This window comes from Uranotaenia lowii, chromosome 3 (assembly GCF_029784155.1).
Source record: "Uranotaenia lowii strain MFRU-FL chromosome 3, ASM2978415v1, whole genome shotgun sequence".
Classification (NCBI taxonomy): Eukaryota; Metazoa; Arthropoda; class Insecta; order Diptera; family Culicidae; genus Uranotaenia; species Uranotaenia lowii.
This window is the reverse complement of record NC_073693.1, coordinates 248,756,216-248,780,340: the sequence shown is the minus strand read 5'-3', so window position 1 is coordinate 248,780,340 and position 24,125 is coordinate 248,756,216. Positions and strand designations below refer to the sequence as shown.

Sequence of the window (24,125 nt, the reverse complement as noted above, 5' to 3'; positions counted from 1 at the left end):
ACTGGAACTGCTTGATTGCATTGAGCGTCTGTCGCAGCACTGAATGATAACCAAATTCCGTAGTGAAAAGTTTCGGCAATCGTGATTGCGAGTAATTACAGTTTAAAAACGCACCAGTAGCTGTGCAAACCAACTGATAATTTACTGTTTCCGGGACCAAATACTCGGGAAAAAACCGTACATACAATGACCAAAACAAATATGTAGCCTGGAAAACTGGTGCACAAACATGGATGGCCAGAGTCAGGAAAAACTGCATAAACGGAGCTTCTGCAGCAGCTGGGCGACGTTCCATTGCAGCAACGGTGGAGTTCTGGCCAACAGTTTACGCGAGGGTTCCTCCAGGGTATCCTTCAGCAGATTGTAGACGTCCGGATTGTACTGGATTGTTTGTGTGTGTGGACAAGTGTGCAGAAAAAAGGAAAAGGATTACGTTGATTTTTCTGATAACCTACAGAAGTGAATGGTTGCAAACGGTGTCTTTTTTTATGACTTTTTCGAAAAAATATCTTCTTCCCTAAAATAGACTGAGAACTTATGGACAAACAACTATTTGAATGACAAAGGTTTTCATTTTCTTAGAAAACGATATGAACTGTAGGGGAGAATGGGGATACTTGATCCCATTTTCTTATTTTTAACATTTTTTTTTTTAAATTTAGCAACTAGAGCTAATTTACATTTTCTGACATCGTGTAGCTTCAAGTTTCTATACTCCAAAAGTTAGAACGATACTTGAACCTGTTGATGCACTAGAAAAATTTTCATGGGAATGAAAAAAATGCAAAAATTTTGAAGTTGAGGGAGACTAGATCCTTTATTCAGGAAGCCCTTGTCCTTGGAGAAAAAAAATTAAACAAAAACGCAAGAGAGAATATCAATTGATTATTCTGGTCATGTTTGTGTTAACTGTTTTATGAGGACACAATTTGTTAGAGCCTTTTAATTTTGGTGTGGTTTTGTTCACACTTGGTGCAAAGTGAAAACCAAAAACTGATTTATGCGGAAACAATTTGTTTAAACCTTCATGGTGTGGTTTTATTTACACTCCACATCAATTTAAACAAATTGTGTCCGCATGAAACAGTTAACAATTTTTATATAATAATGACTATAGTAATAACAGCATACAAGCAAAAGGTTGGATACCAGCAAAACTTTCCCTCACATTCGATAAACTCAGGAACACATACAGCATAATGCAATATATCCCTTGAGGAAGGCCAAGACCGAAGGCCGAAACGTCGGGCAAAATGTAAATTTTAGTATTTGCTTCCTTTTGACTGAAATGCCAATTTAAATTATAAAGATACATAGCTAAGGAATCAAGTATCCCCAGGGATCAAGTATTCTCAATCTCCCCTACTGTAAATATGCTAAATTCAACAACATCAAGAATATATGAAACATTATCTGTCCCTGATGACTACTTTGATCATTTAATGACGGATTAAAATGGTTTGTAATTTTGAAAATATCTGATGGCCAACCTTTCCTTAATGAAATGTAGTCGAATATTTCAACAATGGTTCAATAATCCATTTTGGAAAATACAAAAAAAAAAAAAAAACAATTTCAAGAAACCACAATACAGGACAAGTACTTATTGGTCAACATTTATGGAAATAAGAGAATTATAAGCAGCTTTAACTTACGAGTGATTTAAGAATACAAAATAATTAAAAACTTCAGACTTTAATTATATAGATATATGGTGTAAACAAGATATGAGCTCTTAATGAAGGTGTGCTTAAAAAAAAGACTCAAAACCACATCGTTTTTTTTTTCAAAAACTGAGGTTTCTCGTCTTGTCTCATGTGGCTATCAAGCCCTTTTTTCCCTACCTACCATCTTAATAACAATAAAACTAAAAATCATAACCACTTGAAGCTGTTTGTTAATCGATGAAGTAATAATCGTTATGTTTGTCAGAAAAAAAGGCGTTATAAATAGGGGCACGATATATTACCATACGAAAAATGTATGCCAGCAATCGATTATCAAAATCTAAACAAGGTTTTTTCAATATTTTGGATTTAGAAATCCGAAATAAATAAATAAAATCCAAATTATCACAGATTTTTTTTTTCTAAAAGTCTTCATATCGAAGCTGTAGGTTTTTTTACATATAAAATGTTTTGTATTTGGACATCGATTCGTAAAAATATTCCCTTCTGATATCAGGTTAAGGTATTAATAAGAACATTTAATACTGAAAATTTCTCTGGTGCCACTTGTTATTAATCACATAGCATATAATATATTTTCACAAAATTCACTGTTTTCCAAATAATATTATTATCAATGTTGATTTTTTTAAAAATAATTTGCAAAACATACGAAAATGGAACTTATTGGAGAGAATAAAATACAAAGAACAGTAAAAAAATAAGAAAATTGTATTTAAAAAATCTTAAACACTATGTTAAATATTTTCAAAATTTAAAAAAAATTAAAGCAAATGTTGTTTCATCCTGCTTAAGTGTTGCATTGTTATTTGCGAGTTTCAGAAGATTTAACGATTGAGTTTACAAAATAGTTTGTTAAATATCGAACATTCTCTGGACACACCTTTTTTCTCCTAGCATAAACTGTTTTTTTCACCAATTCAATAATTTTTAGTTTTAACAAAAGATATTCTAAGAAAAAGAAGATTGAAAACTGTGGTGCAGATTTCTGTTATTTTGAATAAATATAAACTTTTCTTTGCGATTGAAAAAGGATAATTAGCCGGTAAGGGTCAAATAGACCTGGTTTACCATTTAGGCTGTATCATCAAATTTACTGAACCGTTATTCAAAAATTTCACCATTCTGGAATTGTCTACATGTACACTATCTATTTATTTAAAAATAACTAATTCTTACTACGTTGGTGTCTGAAACTTGAGCCAAAAGACAAAATGGCCAAAAAAGAGATGCTGTTTTTGAATAAAGATCGAAACCATCCTGGTTGAAAAAACGAAATTTTATTATGTCAGCTCAACTCTAGTTTTTTTAAAGATTCTTTGAAAGCGAAAAAAAGTTTTTGGTTTCTGATGTCATATGTCATGGATGAAAATATACGAAAAAAAAAATATTCATTTTCATTGCTTCTTTTCACTGAATAATTTGCTGACATTTATAAAAATAGTCTGATAAATTATCAAATAAACTAAAGAATCATTTAAACCAATAGAAACTTACTAAATTTCAGACAACTGCAGAGCATTCGGAGGTTTTTGCTACGTAGCAGTAGCTTACCTAACTCAGATAATATAAGGGAGGGAAACGATACACATTCATCAATCGGAATGATAGTAAGTTGCTATCGAAATACCGGTATCTGAACTTTTCATTTACCGTGGTTGAATTAAAAGGAATCTTTCGATTGCTTTCATTCAGTTACTTAATTTAATTTTTTTTATGATATTTATGAGATGTAGAACCACAAAAACTCTACAACGAGAGATTTCAGCAATGCGCTGAGTCGTATTTCAATATTAAATGGATGTTATGTGCAGATTTAAAATTCTTGAGTGAATTGTAGTGTCGCATTTGATTTCTTATAATTTAATTTAAAAATGAGATGAAACGTTTCAAAGATGATAACCTCAGGGTAACAACTAGGGATAAGTAAAATTCGATATACCTCAGATTTGGTCCTCAATATGTTGAAATTCTATGATTGAATACTATAATCGGTCACCCTATCAGTCTGTTCAGTATTAATTCAGCACTGTCCGTTGGAATTGATTGCATTTGAGAAGAACGGCATTGTTCTTGATCAAAATTTCATGAAAAAAATTCCTCTCATTCATTCATTTCGGATCATATAGACCAGGGGTTTTCAAACTTTTTTCACTCACCGCCCCCTTTTGCAAAATTTTCAAGCTCAACGCCCCCCTGGGCAAATTTTAAGAAAATCTAAAAAAAATTATAATTTTGATCAATGTTTACACTTTTGTCGCCATGGGATCCATAAACGGGTCTTACGCAAGATAGCCGCTCAGTTTTGCCACGCGTTGTAAATCTGAAGCTCTCTTACTTTACTTTAACGCTCCGAGATTTATTTTGGGCGACGAACGTGTTAAACCATTAGCTTTTGGCTTTATGTTGTTGTAAGACTTTACACAAAATTCATTCAAATTTATAAGAGGGGTCAGGGGCAAAGGGGCAGGGTATATTATAAGTTTAAAAATGGTCGATTTTGATTTAATAATGTTAGACGATGCTTCATATTTCAAACTATATTCCGTTATTTTTCATATTTTTAGAATTTTATTTACATACAATTTTGTTCGAAGGAAAAATACACATTTTCGAAAAGTTTATGGAAAATTACCAAACATAACCACATAAAACACTGTTTTCTGAAAATGAGCTTTTTTGCACTTAATTCCTTTTGGCTCCAAGGTAAGGTTGCCAGATTTTCCGGTTTTATCCGGGTTTTCCCGGATATTTCATACAAATTTTGGGAACAGTCCGGTCCGGTCCGGTTGCCCGGATTATATTAATATATACCCGGGTTTTGACCGTATTTATTCACAATTTTTTGGCAAATCAAACAAAACAAAACAAATTGTGTTGTGATAATTTTTCATTTATGCCTCCAAAACGAAATTTTATAGGAAGTTTATTAAAAAACACGAAAGGTTTTTTTTTTAATTTGTCTATGAAATATGATAAAATAATTTTTTTTCATTTTTTTTCTTGATTTTTGTTGAGTGATTTCTGGGTTTTTATAAAATTTGCCCGAATATTGCCAGGATTTTGGTCGTCAATTTTGAAATCAAATGCCCGATTTGGCCAGGTTTTTATATGGATTTTCCAGCCCGGATACGTGTCGGAAAATTGCTTCAAACCTCCAGTAAACACTTAACTCTATTTAAAACTTCCTGGACAAATACTTGAACTGATTGATAAGTTTTTTTATATCAAATCATATCTTTCATATCTATCTAATCTAACTTGAATTTTGGTCAAAAAAAATTCCATATTCAATTCTATATTAATTAACATTATTGAATACAAATGAATTTCTGTCAAACCGGTGAGATAACGTAAAATAAATAGAATTATTTCTTGTTATCTGAATTTGAATCCTGTTCAAAGTTAAGCAGCATCAACGGGTCTTAAAATTTAAATAAGATTCTAATAACTGAATTCTGGCAATGTTAATAAAGAGGTTAAAAGTGTATCAATGGCAAATGGCACAATAGTTATTTTTAATCAATTGAAATAAAGATGAACAAATAAGAACTTAAAATAAAAAAAGCACTTACCTCACAAAATTCTTCCATATTTTCATTCCAACAAATCTATCACCAAATCACAGATTACTCCTTTTTACACAGGTTTTTCGAATGTTTTTTCTGTTTAGATGATTTTTTGAGACAATACATTTTGAAGATTATCTAGCATTGCCATCAAAATTTAATCATTTTCAGTATAATCCAAAATAATCTTACAAAACAAGATCAAAACGCAAAAATATAAAATCTGTAAAAATTTAAAAAAAAATCTTCCGAAAAATTTTTAGGAAAAAAAGATTGAGATTCTGGATCCAAGTAACTTTCAGCTCTGTGAAATTATGGATATTTCAGTCTTGAACCTGATGTTTAGTTCTGTAACGTAATTTCATTGTTTTGTATCGAACCTACTCGTTGTTATTCTAAATCTACGTTGTTCTGTGATTGGTGAAATTGTGAATTACGACCTCATCGCCCCCCTGAGCCCTTCCAACGCCCCCCAAATTTTAAAATTGAGCTCACCGCCCCCCTGAGGGCTCTCAACGCCCCCAAGGGGGCGGTATGGACCACTTTGAAAACCACTGATATAGACCGTAACCGCAAAGGATATTAAAAAAGGTAATGAATTACAAAAGTTTATAGATAAGTTAACAATAATTCTAACAAATGATTTAAATTTCCAATAGATTGATCCAGTAATGTTGAAAAAGTTTTTCGGCGATTTCAGTCTCATAAAATCATAGAACGATGTTTATTTACTATACCGACGTTTCGGCATGTTTATTTTGTCTTTATCAAGGAATCTGACGAGTTGGAAAAAAGTTTACAAAATGTTTCGATTAACTTATTGTATCAGCTAATCTGATTCCTTACTTCTAAGTGTTTTAATATTTTGGGACAAGACAAAATAAATATTAGGTATATAGGGCCTTATTCTGCGAGGCGAATGAAGTGACTCGTAGTCACATTAGTCGTAGTCACGTGACTCTAGTCGGGGTATTCCGAGAGGCGACTCACTCACGGTGACTAGTTCATTGCCTCGGTGGCTTGATGTTCATTTTGACGTTCCAGAGGCAATGAACCAGTTTCATCGGGTTCACCATGCGAACTGTCAAACATGTAAGGAACATTCAAAGCAGGTAGTGTGATATTCAATTTCTTGGATGACGTCACATTCATGAAGAATTTGAATATAACAAATGCATGAAAAAATCAAACCAATCTGTTTCGAGTATGCCCGTAAATCCTTTAGCGGAATTTAAATTGTCTTCCGCTCTAGTCCATGATGAGAATTGAGATTTTCATTTTTGTGCGTGATAAATTTTCAGATTTAGATTAAAAAAATAAGAATTAAAAAGTAAAATAGCTATAGAGAATTCTAAATTCAAAGATCCAATTCAGATTGAAAACTGAAATTTCATTCTATATTATTGATTGTCAGGTTAATGTTAATGTTTATTTCTTTATTAAGAAAAGGATTTTTTTAAGGATTCAGTTCTTTTAAAGACTGAATATCATTTTTTATTTAATAGTTTGTTTGAAATTTAAACTTTTAATCTGAAATATGTTTTTATGAAGGTTTTTTGTATTTGGAATTAGTTCTCTGTGGAATTAGCATGACGTTTAATCGAAAAATTCAAGATTAAACGTCATGCTAATTCCACAGAGAACTAATTCCAAATACAAAAAACCTTCATAAAAACATATTTCAGATTAAATTTCAAACAAACAATTAAATAAAAAATGAAATTCAGTCTTTAAAAGAACTGAATCCTTAAAAAAATCCTTTTCTTAATATAGAAATAAACATATGCAATTGTTCTGTCTCAATTACTTGAACAAATAAACATATATGTAGGTAAAATAGAAATTTATTTCTTAACATAATAGTTTTCAATAAAATAACCTCCTAGCCTTGAACATTTACAAATGAATCAGAACACCAACAATCTTTGAAAATTGTGTAATTTTACATCTTCAAACTTTTATTTCTCTAAAAACTACGAAAAATATACATTTTTGGTTTTTCGATATTTGTTTTTCAATGATTGCGTAACTTTAAAACAAGGATCTGAAACTCGTTCGTTTCCACTCATCGTTCAGTGAGAGATTTCTCCGGCGAAACACAAGTTTCATTGCTCTTGCCTGCAACATTTCCATGTGACTGTTTTCAGGCTAGAAGGAATGCCTATGGCGAATCCACAGCTTCTTGTATCATTCATGCAGAAGCATGCAACAAATATCCACCGACAAGCGATACATTCACTGGCGAACTGCGACATTCAAAAAACAACTTGTTGCAGTTCGCTGCTGAGCGAATCGGTCGAGAACATGTTCACTTAAGTGCTTCGCGAACCAATGGGTGGTATGAAAAAAACTTAGTAATTGCTTTTGCTAAACTGAATCGAGCAGTCGAGCAGTCGCTTAAAGCAATTGCTTCGGTTGTTATGAATAAAGTTTTTCTTGACAGCTGTTTTCTCAGTCAGGAGCTTTTACTTTTAGAACAAGCTAGTTTGGTATGAATAAAGCTCAAATCTGAAGCAATTGCTCGACAAATCTCATAGCAATTGCTTTATTTTCTAAACATGCTCGGTAGCAGACTTTTCCAATAAAAAATTCTTTAATAACGTCATGAACTTATCAAATTATCAATATTTCACTTCAAAACAATTCAAAAAGGTATTTTCAACATGGATAAAGAAAAGTCGAAGTGATAACCCAACTTTTTTCATATTCCTTTCGTTGTATAAAATCATTCGTCTAAGATGACAATAAACAAATCAATTAGTAAATATTTCAAATTAAAAAAAAACCGGCAATAGTGGAAGAAGTCCCAATTGGCTCAAAGTAAGAAATAAATTGTAATAATTTAAAACATAATACAGATCTCTCATTTTTAATTAATTTTTTATAATCCTAAGATTTAAAAAAAAATCTGAATTAAAATGCGCGCTTATTGCCAATTTTTTTTATACATCGGATTATCCCGATCCGAATACACGTAAGAGAGCTTATGATAAATATTAAAGTTAGGCCAGGTTTTGTTTGACAATATTCGAATATGTATTCATTTTTCTTTAAACATCAACATACGAACACGCATTAACAAAAAATTCCGGTCGTTCTTACACGCACCACCCGCTTCGTCGACTTCAAGGCTACTTTAGCCGTACTGTTCAATTTTCTGATCGTTTTCTTTCATTTTACTTTAGAAAACTTCAGATTCTGCTGGCTGGATAGCTCTATTTTTCGAAGCAAAAGCTATGTTCTAAGACTTTAGTACACATCCGCTAAGCAAATGTTTATTCATACCAAACTAAGCAAATGGCTGGTAAACGGTGGATAATGTGCAACACGAGACCCCATAGTGGTCATATCACCTCTTATTCACAACTCCTATCTCTACCTCCCCGCGGTGCCGGCTGGGGTGCGAGTAACCTAAGCGGAGATCGGGTACCCAACCCCGGTGGATGCTTTGGTCGCATGCAGACTGAGAAGGTGGCCGCACGCGTCTGTTCCCCAGGTCAGGGGCGGCGTGCAACAACAACCGAGCGTCTGTTCTCCAGGTCAGGGGCGGCTCAAACAGCGTCTGTCTTGCAGCAAGCGGCTGAATTTATGAAATGCGGCTCCCGCCAGCTAAGTCCAAGATGGCAGCCCCATCGCGGGATAGGGACTTTAGGCTAACAACCTACTGCTCCCGATTCATAACTTGTTACGGAATCCGAAAGAAATGACCGATCTGGAACTTTGGCGACGACTTTTAGCATGAAAACACGGACACGAATTGGAACTTGGAATGTTTTAACCCTTGCCCAACAAGGCAAACTGGAACAACTTGCTAGAGAGGCTAGCCGCCTCAAGCTTGAAATTCTGGGACTGAGCAAAGTCCGTTGGCCTAATACTGGAGAACACAAGACACAATCCGGGCAAGTCCTGCTTTACTCTGGCATACGAGGAGAACATGCTACTCGGGAACGAGGAGTTGGTTTCCTGCTAAGCCCGCAGGCCTACGCGGCCCTCATTAGATGGGAACCGATAAACGAAAGAATAATCGTAGCCAGATTTAGAACACGGGTTAGAAACCTTACAATGGTCCAGTGTTGTGCGCCAACTGACGTTGCCGATTTGCAGGAGAAAGAGCAGTTTTACAGTCAACTGAACAGCGTGGTAGAGAGAATTCCGAAGGGTGACATTCAAATCCATTTGGGCGACTTCAACGCAAAGATTGGCTCCGACAATCAAGACCTTGAGCGCATCATGGGGCGCCATGGCCTAGGACAGATGAGCGAAAACGGACAGCTGTTTGTAGAATTTTGTGGCAACAACAACATGGTGATCGGTGGATCGCTCTTCCCCCATCGACCAGCACATAAGGTCACTTGGGTATCCCGAGATGGCCGAACAGAAAATCAAATTGACCACATCTGCATCAGCCGAAAATGGAGAAGGAGCCTTCTTGATGTCCGCAACAAGCGAAGCGCAGACATTGCATCTGACCATCACCTCGTCCTTGGCGAGATACGACTGAGAGTTGCGCGTGTCCAACGGCGTGAGGAGAAAGTCGGGTGTCGATACGACGTCCGCCGGTTGGAGAATCCAGAGGTGAAAAGGGCATACGTTGAACAGCTAGAATCCCGAGCCTCGGAGCTGCCGACAGACGGAACAGTCGAAGAACAGTGGTGTGGAATCAAGAATGCCTTTATCACGACGAGCCATGGTACTCTCGGTAAAGTTTGTGGAAGAAGAAGTGACTGGATGTCGGATGAAACTTGGAGGATGGTCGATGATCGGAGAAAGGCGAAAGTCGGAATTGAGCAGGCATGTACCGGGTCAGCCAAAGCAGCCGCCCGCTTACGATATGCGGAGCTGGAAAAGGCAGTTGGCAAAGCTTGTAGACGAGACAAGAGAGCCTGGACAAACTCCCTAGCCGAAGAGGGGGAAAGAGCCGCCGCCAATGGAGATATCCGATTACTTTATGACATTTCTCGCCGCCTCAGTGGTGCAAGGACTAATGCAAGAATGCCGCTGAAAGACCGAGCAGGTCAGTTATTGACCGATCGAACAGATCAGCTCAAACGATGGACTGAGCACTTCGAACAACTCTTCCGAGTCACGAATAGCGATGGCCAACAGAACCCGCAGCTTGAAGCGCCAACAGTAAGTCGCATAAATGGCGTCAACTCGGAAGCGCCTTCGCTGGCTGAAATAGAAGCGGCAATCAAAAACATGAAATCCAACAAAGCACCTGGGATCGATTGCATCCCTGCTGAAATGCTGAAAGCCGACCCTGCCCTGTCAGCACAAATGTTGCACCGTCTTTTCGCTGACATCTGGGATACTGCAACATTCCCGGCCGACTGGATGCAGGGTATCCTTGTAAAGGTCCCGAAGAAAGGAGACCTGACAGAGTGCGGTAACTGGCGAGGTATAACGTTGATCTGTACAACCCTCAAAGTACTCTGCAAAGTGATCCTGAACAGGATCCAGGAGAAAATCGACGCTACACTCCGACGGCAACAAGCTGGATTCCGATCCGGACGATCATGTGTGGACCACATCACAACGCTACGAATCATACTGGAACAAATCAACGAATTCCAGGACTCTCTTCTGCTGGTGTTCGTTGATTTCGAAAAAGCATTCGACCGACTTAATCATGAAAACATCTGGGCGGCTCTAAGGCGACGAGGGGTCCCAGAGAAACTAGTCCATCTCATCGAAGCACAATACGAGGCATTTTCGTGCAAGGTCTTGCACGATGGTGTCTTGTCCGAACCAATCCCGGTAACTGCTGGAGTGAGACAAGGATGTATCTTATCACCGCTACTTTTCCTCATCGTAATGGATGAGATTCTGACTGGATCGATCGACTGTGCACCGAACCGAGGATTGCCGTGGAATCCTTTAACAATGGAGCAACTGAACGACCTTGACCTGGCTGACGATATTGTTTTGCTCGCCCAAACACAACCGGACATGCAGAGCAAACTCGACGACCTCACCGAAAGTTCCAAGGCAGCAGGTCTCAAAGTCAATGTCGGAAAGACCAAGTCAATGGAGATCAACACAGGAAATCCCTCCAGTTTCATGGTAGCTGGGCAACAAGTTGAGAAAGTGGAGTGCTTCCAGTATCTTGGTAGCCAGATAACGCCTGATGGTGGTACCAGGAAAGACATCGAAACCCGGATCAGAAAGGCCCGATTTGCGTTTGCGAGTCTCCGAAACATCTGGCGGTCACGCCAGATCTCTCTACGAACAAAAATCCGAATCTTCAACTCAAACGTCAAATCCGTATTGCTGTACGGGTGCGAAACTTGGTGCACATATGCGGTGACGACGCGAAAACTGCAAGTATTTGTAAACCGCTGTCTGCGGAACATCATCCGCGCTTGGTGGCCTGGCAACTGGATCTCGAATGAGGAACTACATCGCCGGTGTCATCAAAGGGCGCTAGAAATCGAGATTCGGGAACGTAAGTGGAGATGGATTGGGCACACGCTGCGAAAAGATGAAAACGAGATTTGCAGAGAGGCGCTTGACTGGAATCCAGAAGGTCATCGAAGAAGAGGCAGGCCCAGAAACTCGTGGCGGCGAAGCCTAGCCGCTGAAATCCGAACTGTCGACGAGAATCTTGACTGGGACCAGGTGAAGTCGCTGGCTCCGGATCGTCAACAGTGGAGGTCTTTTACCACGGCCCTATGCACCGGAGGATCGGCGCGGGATCATTAACTAACTAAAAACTAAGCAAATGCTTTGGACTTTTGCTTCGATTGATTTCGAGCTAAGTAAAAGCTACCAAAGCAATTGCTAAACCTTATTCATACCACTAAATAATCTAAATTATGTTTCGTCTTGATGGTCCAACGAATTGCGGTAGTGTTCAGCTGGGGAAGTATAAAATTGTTTTGGCTTATAAATGAGAAACATTAAAAGTAATTTATCATTGCTTACATTTTTTTTTTTCAAATCGGCTTTTTACAAAAATACAAGTTCTGCAGAAGTTCGAGAAAAAATCAATTAAATATGAACGTAAGTGTTGCCATTGATGAATGAGAACCGGATCGGATTTAAAAATGCAATCGGAGACATCGATCATGTTTAATTGGTGCTTAAATGAGTTAATTATAAAAATAAAAAAAGATCGAGATCTTATGTTATTTCTAATAGCAATTTTTGAGTAAAGATCGAATTTCTGGGAATATTTTTCGGATATCTGATTTATTTTTATATTGATATGGAGTATTTAAGAGTTGGATGATAAAGTAAATCAAAACTGATTTCAGTTCACATGGTACCTGGCTGTTGAAGCCAAAAAAGGTATTTTTTATTCTTAAATTCTAGTTAGTGTAGGAAAATTGCGACAAACTTTTCAGATTTTTCTACCTTTTTAGTATTAAACATGGTGTTGCTTTAACTTTAAATACATGTGTACTGTGATGCACTGGAAAAACATTAAAAAACTATAGATTTTTAATAAATTTATTTTTTGAGGCCTTGAAGATGGTCATAAATAATCTTAAAAGACTACTATATATTTTAAAAATCCCTTATCAAAATTTGCAAAAATTGAAGACTCAGCCTTAACACAAAAATAAATTTTACAAATGATTACTCAATAAAAACTAAGAATTTGGAATCAAGATAATGACCAAGACAATTTAACAATGTTTTTTTATCAAAGTTTTCAAATAAAAGTTTTTCGCAAAAATAAATCACTATCAATATCTAGAAACAGCAGCTCATATTAGGCTTCAGAATTAAAAATAGAATTAAAATTTCCAAATTAAAATACTTTCAAACACACAATTTAAAATCTGAAAATTTGATAAAAATTATCAAATGAACTTCAGTTCCTTTCAATCGATTAATAAATAATTAAATTCAACATAAAATAAAATAATAATCAACTCAATTCTGAACTGGTATAATCGTTATCAGATGATACCAAATGTTTAGGTTCTAACATTTGAATTGGCTGTAGAATTTGAGTCTGAAGTTTTTCGTGACATTTTGCCTAACTCTGATCGGTTACACCCACTTTTTTTTTGTTTAGAAATCATTCTGTACACTATATTACTTCAACAACATAAAAAAAAGAAAATTAAATAAAATCTTTACTTTCAATTTTCAAATGTTCTATTTCTATCCCCTTGTGAATAGAGGCAATTGTCAATCTGGATAAATGATTAATGATGAATGGTTAATGATGAAACGCAAAAAATCTGCTTATCAAAATGTGAAAAAAAAGCATTTTCAAAATATTGACTGTTTAAAACGTTAAACAGTGCATAAGACTACATTTTATTACGTTATTCCTCGAGCATATTTTTTTTTTATTTTTACAATCCTCAATTAACACATTTTCCATTACCCACGCTTCAATTTTACATGAAATTTTTCGCTGCCTATTTCCGGTGCAATAGTTACATTATTATCTTGAAGCTTCAAGCAACGCCAGACAAAAGTTGTTGAAAAAACACGCGTTCCCGCAAAAACATGACATACCCGCAAGACTCGACATTTGTGATCTGCATATGAGCGGTTTAAAGATGTTAAAAGATGCGGTTCCAAGCCGTTGAGGCGTTTAAGGAGGACGATGTGCAGCATCAGTTTGATGATTTGTTGTCAAGGCACGTAACCAAGGCAAATGTTTAGGGAATCGAAGAAGGTAGTTTTTATTTTATTAGGGATATTTTTTAATTTTTACATGTCATCATTTTTCCAGAACTAACTGCCCCTTCTGCTGCACTGATGAAATGAACTACCGTAAAATAATACGATGGATAGCTATTTATGGCACCTGACAAACACAAGAGTTAAATAATAGTACGGTGATAGAAAATGGAACGCCAAATCAATAAAACAGATTAATGAAAAAATTCTGTATTTTTTCATTGAAAATACACGAAAATAGTGTAAAAGTAATCGCAAAGCCCTTAGTTGCGTTAAGCAGACACATCACCCATTTGTCTGTTTCGAGTCTTGAAAATTTTCGATCAGCCGACGGGGATAGAACCCCAACTGTTTGTTTGATTGCTACTATCGTTATGTAGAAGAACGTATTTTGGAGTAAAAATTCACGTTAAAATATTTACAAAATTGCAATTCACATTTTTTTAAATGATTTATTCCAATTCCGTTCGATTTTCATATATTTCTTGGCTTTTCCACCTCGTTTCCGACAGAGTCACCTGCGAAATAGGTTACGACTCCAAAAGTCACTTGCCAACGACTTGAGTCACGCCATTCGCCTCTGAGAATACGGTGACAGTAAAAAAAAGTTCATTCAAGTCACCTAAAGTTCATTCAAGTCACGGCATTCGCCTGCTAGAATACGGTGACTCTTAAAAACGGAGTCACTTCACGTCACTCGCCTTGCAGAATAAGCCCCATAATTATATGTTGAGGACAGTACAAATGAAAAGAGTAAAAAATGATATAATATAAAGCTATGTGTATGTTCAAAACTTCAAATTCTACTTGCAGTAATTTTTCGTTTTAATTGTCCAGAATGTTTTTGGAATCTATAGATATATATCATATATCATATATCTATAGATATAGATCATATATGAAATTGTCTTGAAGAAAAGTTATCTCGTTGTATGTGGTGTGAAAACATATAATATTGAATGAACTTTTAAGTTGCGTGCAAGCTTCTATGGAATATTGCTACTTACTGGCTGAGCGTATGGAAATCTATTGCAATCTAATGATGTTTTCGTTTGGTGATACATACTTTTAAATAATTTTTGAAAAATTGTTATGAAACTAAAACTTTTTCGGTTTTCCTGTTCGTTCTTTCGTTAACCACTATCTATCTGGCTAAGTATCTCTTACGCCGGCATTTTCAATTCCATGCAAAACAAACACCAACACACTGATACACAAAATAACACATCTCATACACAACATTCAATAACAGTTGATAGTGGTAAACGAAAGAACGAACAGGAAAACCAAAAAAGTTCTTATTTCATAACAATCTTTCAAAACGTATTTAAAAGTATCACCAAACGAAAACATCATTAGATTGCAATAGATTTCCATACGCTCAGCCAGTAAGTAGCAATATTTCATTGAAGCTTGCACGCAAATTAAAAGCTCTATCAATATTCTATGTTTTCACACCACAGACAACGGTAGGGTAAATGTTCCTAATTTGGCATGTGTACCTAATGTTAACATACTGTACGATTTTGCCTGTTTTTGACGTTATTTTCCACTTATCACAATTATCCAAAAAATGATAATGTAGAGGATCATGTGAACTTTCATTTACAAACAAATTACTTTTCTTACTCACCGAATTTTTCGTAAAATCCGGATTGTTTCAAAGTATGTCCAAATTGAATGGAATTGTTAGCAAATTTCTTAAAATTTGCTAACAATTCCATTCAATTTGGACATACTTTGAAACAATCCGGATTTTACGAAAAATTCGGTGAGTAAGAAAAGTAATTTGTTTGTAAATGAAAGTTCACATGATCCTCTACATTATCATTTTTTGAATAATTGTGATAAGTGGAAAATAACGTCAAAAACAGGCAAAATCGTACAGTATGTTAACATTAGGTACACATGCCAAACACCTGTTTAGAAATAGAAGATTAAAGCTGAATTTGTCATCCGATTTTTTGAAATTTTTGGTCGGATTGTTTTTTATCATGATTAAAGTAATAAGTATGTAAGAAACATGTTTTTTCGTGTAAAAACTAAAAAAAGCATATGTCCACAATTAGGAACACTATTTTCAATGTGTTCTTAATTATGGACATAGTCAAAGTTTTCCAAACTATATCAAAGTCAAAGAATGTATTTGAAATAAATTTGATTGATAGAATTGTGATTCAACATAATTTTCAACGATCTATTAAAATAAACTGTTTTGAGGTAATAAAACATGATTTTTTTTACTTCAGTGTATCTCAAAGCTAAAAATGTTGAAAACACATTTTCGCCAGGTTGTAAGGAACGCACCCTTCGCGACAGAGAAGGAAACCATCAAGTTACAGAAAGCTTTTAAACAAGAACAGAATCGAAAGCAAAAATTAAAAAACAAATCTCAATAAAATACGTTGTATACCGTCTTTTGGGGCATCATGCAACACTCTTCAACTTCAATGGCTTCTAAAAACCAAATGTCCACTGATAATCCTACCGTTTGTGCGTCAAAAGTTTTAAGGTTAATGGGACATCAAATTAACGTAGTCAGAAAAAAATTGGTTCCACCAGTTATTTTTAAATTTACAAAACATGCGATTTTCACCCCACTAAGAAAAAGGGGTATCTAAGTTGCAAAAACTTTTGTTTTTAATGAAAAACCAAACAAAAAAAATTGAATGGTTATAGTTTTTGACATATTTGTGATGTCGTTAGGCATAAACCACGATCCGCACTTATTTTTGATTTTATTCGAATCAAAGTTTATATTTTTTCTGTCAAAGATTTTTTTTTAAAGAAAGCATTAGGATGCTGATACATTTAGGAATAAAAAATACTACAAAAATTTTACATCATATTCTAACATAAGGAAACAAGATTTAAACTGTGAATCATTGAATTGCATGTCGATGCATTTTAGCCCAGACTGGTAACGGAATTTTAAAATTATTTATTTTAAAAAATGAAATGATTGTCCGAAAAATATACATAAATACACCAAAATGGTTGATTTAGGATAATAAAACCCACATAAAGTTTGTAGGTAATATCACTAAGTCAATCCGTCACATTGTGTAAAGTTTTTTACGGCATCAAAAAATGTAAAAATTTCGAATTTTCGAATTCTCTATGAGAATTAAAAACTTCATAAAACTCTCTCACGATGTGAGAAACTATGGCATCATCGTTTTGTTATCAATCAATGATAATTTTACTACATTTTATTAAAATAAAAGTTAAATAAGTGTTGTGGCACACAAATATTGCATCGAACCAGGCTGTTGCATGATGCTTTGTTTGACTGTACTTACTTGTATCCATTACAATGAATTTTCTACTTTTGAAATATAATAAATGTATCCATTGGAAAAGTGAAAGTTTGAATTTGAATAAGCTCAACATCCAATACTTTCTTCAAAACCAGCGTAAAGAAATATTGTGTAGGAGTTAAATAGTCCTTATTTCTCTATTCATATTCCAAAAAACGTTGTTAAATTTATAAAAAGGTGAGTTTTGAGATTTTTCTCATTAAAGTATTAAAACAGACCCATATGCAAAATCAGGAACAAATAGTGTAATATTGGGTACGCTTATTTTTCCCCATATGGTATTTTTCCCCATATGTTAACATTAGGAACACCCATATATTAACGTTAGGAACAATAAGTGCCAAAATAAGAACACCGACACACTTTATGAAACATGATATTTTTCGTAAATTCAGGCTTGAAATGATTATTTTAAACCAAAACAGAGTTCAGAAAAAAATTTGGAACTTAGTTACCAAAAAATTGTATATCTAAGTATTGAAGATTCGGCGTAATAATATCAAATCTAAAAACCTCTGACAAAATATAGTGAAATTAGGCTCATTAACCCTACGACTTTTTTCTTCTAGACAGTTTCATAGATTCAAAAAACATTCTGGACAATTAAAACGAAACTAAGTTATCCAATAAAGTAAAATACAGCGAAAGATAGAAATGTTATTGAATTTGATAAACGAGGTGTTTCCAATATTAAATACGCGCGTGTGACTCTGTGTGGCCACAGGATTTGGAACAAGCCAATTTCATCCCGGAATTCCCAAATTTTCAAATAATTTGGACGGTAGGATCTACTGTAGCAACCATAGATCCTATGGTAGGATCTATTCGCGAACATCACATCCAAAAGTACCTTCGACAAAAAGAACCTGGTCGGTTCTCCATCAACACTTATATAAATAATAAAAAAAATATACGATGTGGTTTTGATGAATTTTCGAATTTTTCGTCGAGTACCACTAATCATAGTTTGGACACCCTATTCGCTGACCTCAGCGGCCATTTTGATCCACAATCTCTTCATCTCTGTTGCATCCCAAGTCGTCCCACCATTCTTCTTCATCTTTTGCTTGACAATTGCCCAAAATTTTTCGATAGGGCGGAATTGAGGGCAGTTGGGTGGGTTGATGTTCTTTTCAACAAAATCCACCCGTTGTCCCAACACCACTGTAGTACCTCTTTGCTGTAGTGGCAGTTTGACAAATCTGGCAAAAACTTTACTGGTCCTTTGTGAGATCTAATGTACGGAAAAAAACCTTTTTCAGGCACTCCTCTTTGTACATTTCTGAGTCCATGGTCTTGTTTTTCACAAAAACTGGGGTTTTTCGTCCGCAGCTGCAAATACCTTGCCAGATCAAACACTTTCTTGCAAACTTATCGACAAAACGAATGACCTGGGGATATCACCCCGACCAGTGGCTTTGTAAAATTGTTGGCCAGGAAGCTGCCCAAAATCCATCTTCACGTACGTTTCGTCATCCATGAGGATGCATCCTCGTACTTCGATAGAACCTTGTTGTATAACTTCCAGGCACGATAAGATACGATAAGATCGTATTACTTCGCGCAGACGATCCTTCTGACGATGTACCGGTCGGCATTGAATTTCCTGCCGAGATGTGATAGTCCGACTGCCCTGGGTAACCTTGATCGTTCTCAATACCTTCAAATGCAATTTCCTATCCTTAGTTCCATTATGACGATTTCCCCCTTATTCTGCGCCGCGCGTGATGTGACGATAGTCGAGTAACCCCAGTCACCCGATTCCAGTAATCGCTTCAGGTGAGATACGTCTTTTAGAATGATTTTTTTGAGTTCTTATCCTAATCTAGTAGTCACCGTGAGTGACAAATCGATGCTTGTAGTGACGTTTACAGACGAGAATATTTGATACGTTTTCGCGATACGGCACAACTAAAATGTAATAGAACATTCGTGAAGTGGTTTTAAATAGGTAAGCTAACTAATTTTATTCAATTCTTATAGTGAGTAAGCCGAAATCACAACTGGTATAACAGATCTGCACGGCTTAGTACCTAATAAATCTGGGAGTTAATTAGACGTTTTGCGAGTGATACACCATCATTCCAAACTTAAACTCTTTCAAAAGAAAACCTTCCTTAGCTGTTTTTCGATAGCAAAGTATGTAACTACAAACTTATATGGGCTTGTGATATAGCTCAGTTGGCAAGTCAGTTGCTTTCTGAGCCGATGTCCGTGAGTTCGAGCCCAAGAGTAAACATCGATAACAGTTGAACCGGATAAGTTTTTCAATGACTTGTGCGCCAACTTCATCGTTGATATAAGTCGCGAATGACATAAAGATGTTAAAACGACTATAATCGAAACAAAAAAAAACAAAAAAAAACAAACTTATAAATCATTCTATTATGAATTATTTCTTATAAAATTCGTGAAACTGGAACTCAGAATTGATGTAAACAAACACTTTTTGTTTCCAGAATCCGGGTTACAAACTGTAAACAGTTTGACGTTCTTGTGGTTCGGATGAAGGCAATTCCAGCAGTTACCAAAGGCGTTTAATTTTGCGAAGCAACCTACATGAATTGCGAACGGTTCACCGACATTTGGACCAATTTAGGTAAGGAGTTGAACAGTCTTGGTTCACCAACTCGATCTCGCTGCTCCCGAAAGTAAATGAGCTCATTATTAGTTTTGAGCTGTATCATCTAATTGAAATGATAATAAAACCTAAAAAGATTCGAAATAAATAGTCTGGTACAAACGGGAACAAAATGATTGGGTTAACTCTTTTTTTTAATTAAAATTATGCAAAACAGAACACACTGATCAAATCGCAACGTTCCACCGGATGTTTTGCTGTCTCCAATCTTACTTCGTGTTCTGGAGATAGGAGAGATGAATATTAGTGGCCTGATCGCGTTAATTCGCAGTATGTTTGTTAGAAGACACGAATCTATCCGCTTTTTTAACCCCTTTAATCACTTAATCAGTATTAAAAACGGAATCGTATTTAATTCCACCACTATTTCCCAAACACTGCACGATGAAACGATGAAAAAACACTTCTAGCGTAACATTTAAAAAGGGCGAAACTAGCAATTAGCTCGAAACGAAAAAAACGCGTTTGAAATTTCGGAACATCTGATCAAATCCTTTTTAAAAAATCCACCACTATTTGTTCAACAAAATCAAAAAATGTGCATTATATTCACTTATTGTTCGTTGGTTATCAAAATCTTTAACTTTTTTCACAATATTTCAGAGATTTTCGAGTTTCGCCTTTTTGTATTTTCGATTTCAGTTACGCCTGCAAGTTGTAGGACCAATAGGCGAAACTTCAAAACCAAAACGAAAACGGCCGATCAATTGGGCCGTTTTTGTTTTGGTTTTGAAGTTTCGCCCATTGGTCCTACACGCAAAAACTAATTAGGCCGTTTTGTCCAACACGGTCAGCTCAGTTACGCCTATTGGCCCTACACGAATAGAAAAATTAACCCCATTTTGAATAGGCGTAACTTCACGTTCCAACGAAAACACATCAACAGGAAGTTTCGCCCAATTGAATTTTATGAATTTTTTGAAAGTTTTAAGTGATCTTAAGATGTTACCGCGCTAATTAGGTAAAGTGCAGCCGCGTACATCAGGAATGACCGTTAACTCGATTTGTTTACATTTGGCAGTTTCGCCCTTTTGAAATGTTACGCTAGACTTTTACACGAGTTTGACAGTTCGGCGTTCATTCAACCACTCAGCTGGGCATGAACCTCTGTCGCATCGGCTTCGGGAATAAGGTGACAAAACTCACGTGACTCGGACTCGACTCGACTATGGTCACCTCACGCGCGGCGCAGAATAAGGGGGTTTGTATCAACCTGCCGATCGAGAGTATGCATCTCACGGAAACGTTTAAGAACGCTGCACACGGTCGATTCGACAATTTTTAACGATTTCGTGATTTTTGAACTCGAACATGTCGGATTTTGGACGTGAATTTCCAAAATTAATTTTCGTCTCGCGGCTTCTATCACGTGTAACTTTTTTGAAACAAAATTAATCGTAATGAAATTTTCAGCACTGATAGAAAAAAAAATCCGAACAAAGTACTGTAAAAACATTTCAAATCGAACAATTAGGAGCGCTATGGTTTAATGAACAGTGCGTCCAGATTTTTGATGATCCATGCTTTAGAAGTAAGGATTCAGATTAGCTGATACAATAAGTTATTCGAAACATTTTGTAAACTTTTTCCAACTCGTCAGATTACTTGATAAAGGCAAAATAAACATGCCGAAACGTCAGATATAGTAAATAAACATCGTTTTATGAATTTTTAAGACTGAAATCGCCAAGAAACTTTTTCAACATTCTAAAAAAATTTCCGTACAATCTCAATTTAAAGGTCATAATATTCTTAGAAGTCTTAGTTTATGCTCAATAAACTTCATTAATGTTTAAAAAATTATGCCATTGAATTATCTGTGCAATTCTGTGAACCTTTACAGCAGGCATGTCAAACTGGGGGTTCGCGGGCCGCATGCGGCAAGACCTCTAGGTCAATGCGGCCCGCGTAGCACCGTCTTAAATTGTCACAAAAAAACACCACTGATTTTTATGTAAAATATTACTGTAAAAAAAACTAAATCTGAATGTACCGATTTAACTTATTTTGGCTGCGGCTCTCTACGTCATAAAAATTTTTGAATGCGGCCCGCACACCTAAACGAGTTTGACATGCCTGCTTTACAGTATTTCAAAAAAAAACTTTGTTTTGCTAAAATTGTTCTAAAAAGACACCGTGTGCATTGCATTGTTGAATCAAACAAACAGAAAAAAAAGTATAAAAGAAAAAAAGACAAAACAACGCAAGGCGGAAGGAGCTTACCGGTTGATTGTCCGGCACCGGGTGATACTCGAGCAGAATTTGATCCAGTGGGGAGCAAAGTTCTTCCACCGTCACGGTTGCCGCCTTCCGGGGGTTCATGAGCACGGTGCCAAAAGCTGGTTCCTGGCGCCCGTCGATGGGCTGCCGGCACTGAATTAAGGCATCACGCGGACCGGAAAATTTGTTCCAGAAACAGTTGCTGAAGTTGTGCGTCAAGCAGAAGATGGCCATACACTTCAGATTGTGCAGCTCCATTGAGTCCTGCTTGGGCGAGGATTGGCCCTGCAGGTAGCACTGGGCGTCCTGTTCCGGGAATATAATCAGATTCATTCGATGCAGCTGCTTTTCAAGGTCCTCCAGCGAAAGTTCGCCCTTCGGTGGGACGATGGGTTGGGGAGCTTGCTGAAACTCGATTCGGTAGCCGGATTTTCTGACATGAATCAGCACCTGAATGGCGGTACAATCCAGGGTGACGGTGACGGTTAGGTCCGATCTGGAAAAAATGAAAGAAAGTGCATCAAAATAGTGAATGCTCCAGTTTTATCTGTTTAGCAGTGAAAACTCTCTCATGATAGGATTGAAATGTTTTGTAAGTAAGTAGGTGGGTGAATTTTTATGCAACATCTATTCCCTTTTTTTAAAAATCTTGTTGAATGATGCGTGGTTCTCTGGATCCAGGGTCGAATTCTAAATTCTGAATATGTATATTGATTAAATAACAAAAAGTAAGATCAACATGCTTCGACTTACGCTTTTCCCGTTTTTCTCATGTCCCAAGATCGAAAAGGCAAATTGTAATACTTCTCGGTAGCGATCCCGAATATGCCCAGCCGGTCGACCGTAAACGAAATCCTCTTATTAACTGGGTCGTATTCCTGCTCCTGGATGTTCTTCGTCGACCACCTTCCAATTGGATGTTCTCCAATTTCAACCGGTCTGTCATCCTCAAGCGAGGGATACTCTGTACTGGGCGCATTATCTTCAATAAATGACGCTTGCATCGACTTTCGGCGTTTCTTTTTGGGCTTCGGGCGTCTTTCGATGGACGACACCCTTTTGGAGAACCTTTTGAGGAACGCTTCCAGTGCCATCATTCGTGAGGTTTGTCTCGATACCCGTTGCTGGGAAGAGCGTCTTCTGCTAGTGTCACGACGTTCTTCATCGATCTGTTCTTCTTCCGGGGGTTCCGGAAAAATCGGTTGCTGTACTTCCCTAAGATAATGTAGAAGTTGCATAAAGTTAGAAAGTAGATCTATGATTGCATCAGAACTGAAAGGGTCCTCGGAGGGGATGTTTTCGAAGAGTTTTTGAAGCAGATCTTGGAAATTAGACTGTTGCACATCGAAAGATTTTTCGATGATTTCCACGCACGGAATAACGACGTTGGGGGCAAAAAGATATGCAGGTTCTTGTTGAGCCGTTTTCAAATCGTATAGTAAAGCTTCGACAGGGATTGGAATTTCAGTGCTTATCAATGGGCCCCAGATCGGAGCTGTCTTTTCTGTGCCACCGACGTCTTTATTGTCAGGAAGTTCGAATTGTTCTGGAATAAACAATATATAAATAAAAAAAATAATAAAGTCGAAAGGGTTGTACTTTTTTTTGTACTTTCAAATTGAAATTATTCTATTGATTGGAGAAAAATCCAATTATTTTGGAGAAAAATCACTGCTATGAAAAATCGAGAACTTTTGTAGTTGTAAATACCTACATATATTAAAGCTTTCGTTAATAATCAAACTGATTCGGTGAACTCTTATTTTAGTTAAGGTTTTGCATGACTTTTCAAGCATTCACGGAAAAAAAATTACATGGGTTTTCAAAAACGGCGTCATGATAATTTTACAATATCCATAATTTAGTATTTTCAACCATGATTTAGTACTTTCTACCAAAAATCTCGGCGAAAATACTAAATACAACATGGTATTTTTGCTATGTGAAATTTGAGACCTCGTAGTAATTTTCTCTTCTTTAAATTACCACGTGCATGATATTCTGAAACTGCACGATTCGTGTTCTTGTTAATACTACGCAC

The 24,125-nt window shown here is 36.2% G+C and overlaps 1 protein-coding gene across 1 annotated transcript in view; it reads right to left on the bottom strand.

Annotated features, from left to right (window-relative positions):
* Positions 1–223: 223 nt before the first annotated feature.
* Positions 224–24,125, bottom strand: part of LOC129753270 (uncharacterized) — a 51,173-nt gene continuing 27,271 nt past the window's right edge. Inside the window, exons 7-9 of the mRNA XM_055749068.1 lie at positions 22,838–23,630; positions 22,088–22,580; positions 224–381 (exon numbers count right to left, since the gene is read on the bottom strand). Coding sequence (XP_055605043.1) covers positions 244–381; positions 22,088–22,580; positions 22,838–23,630 — 1,424 coding nt within the window. The 3' untranslated portion in view covers positions 224–243. The remainder of the gene's footprint in view (positions 382–22,087; positions 22,581–22,837; positions 23,631–24,125) is intronic.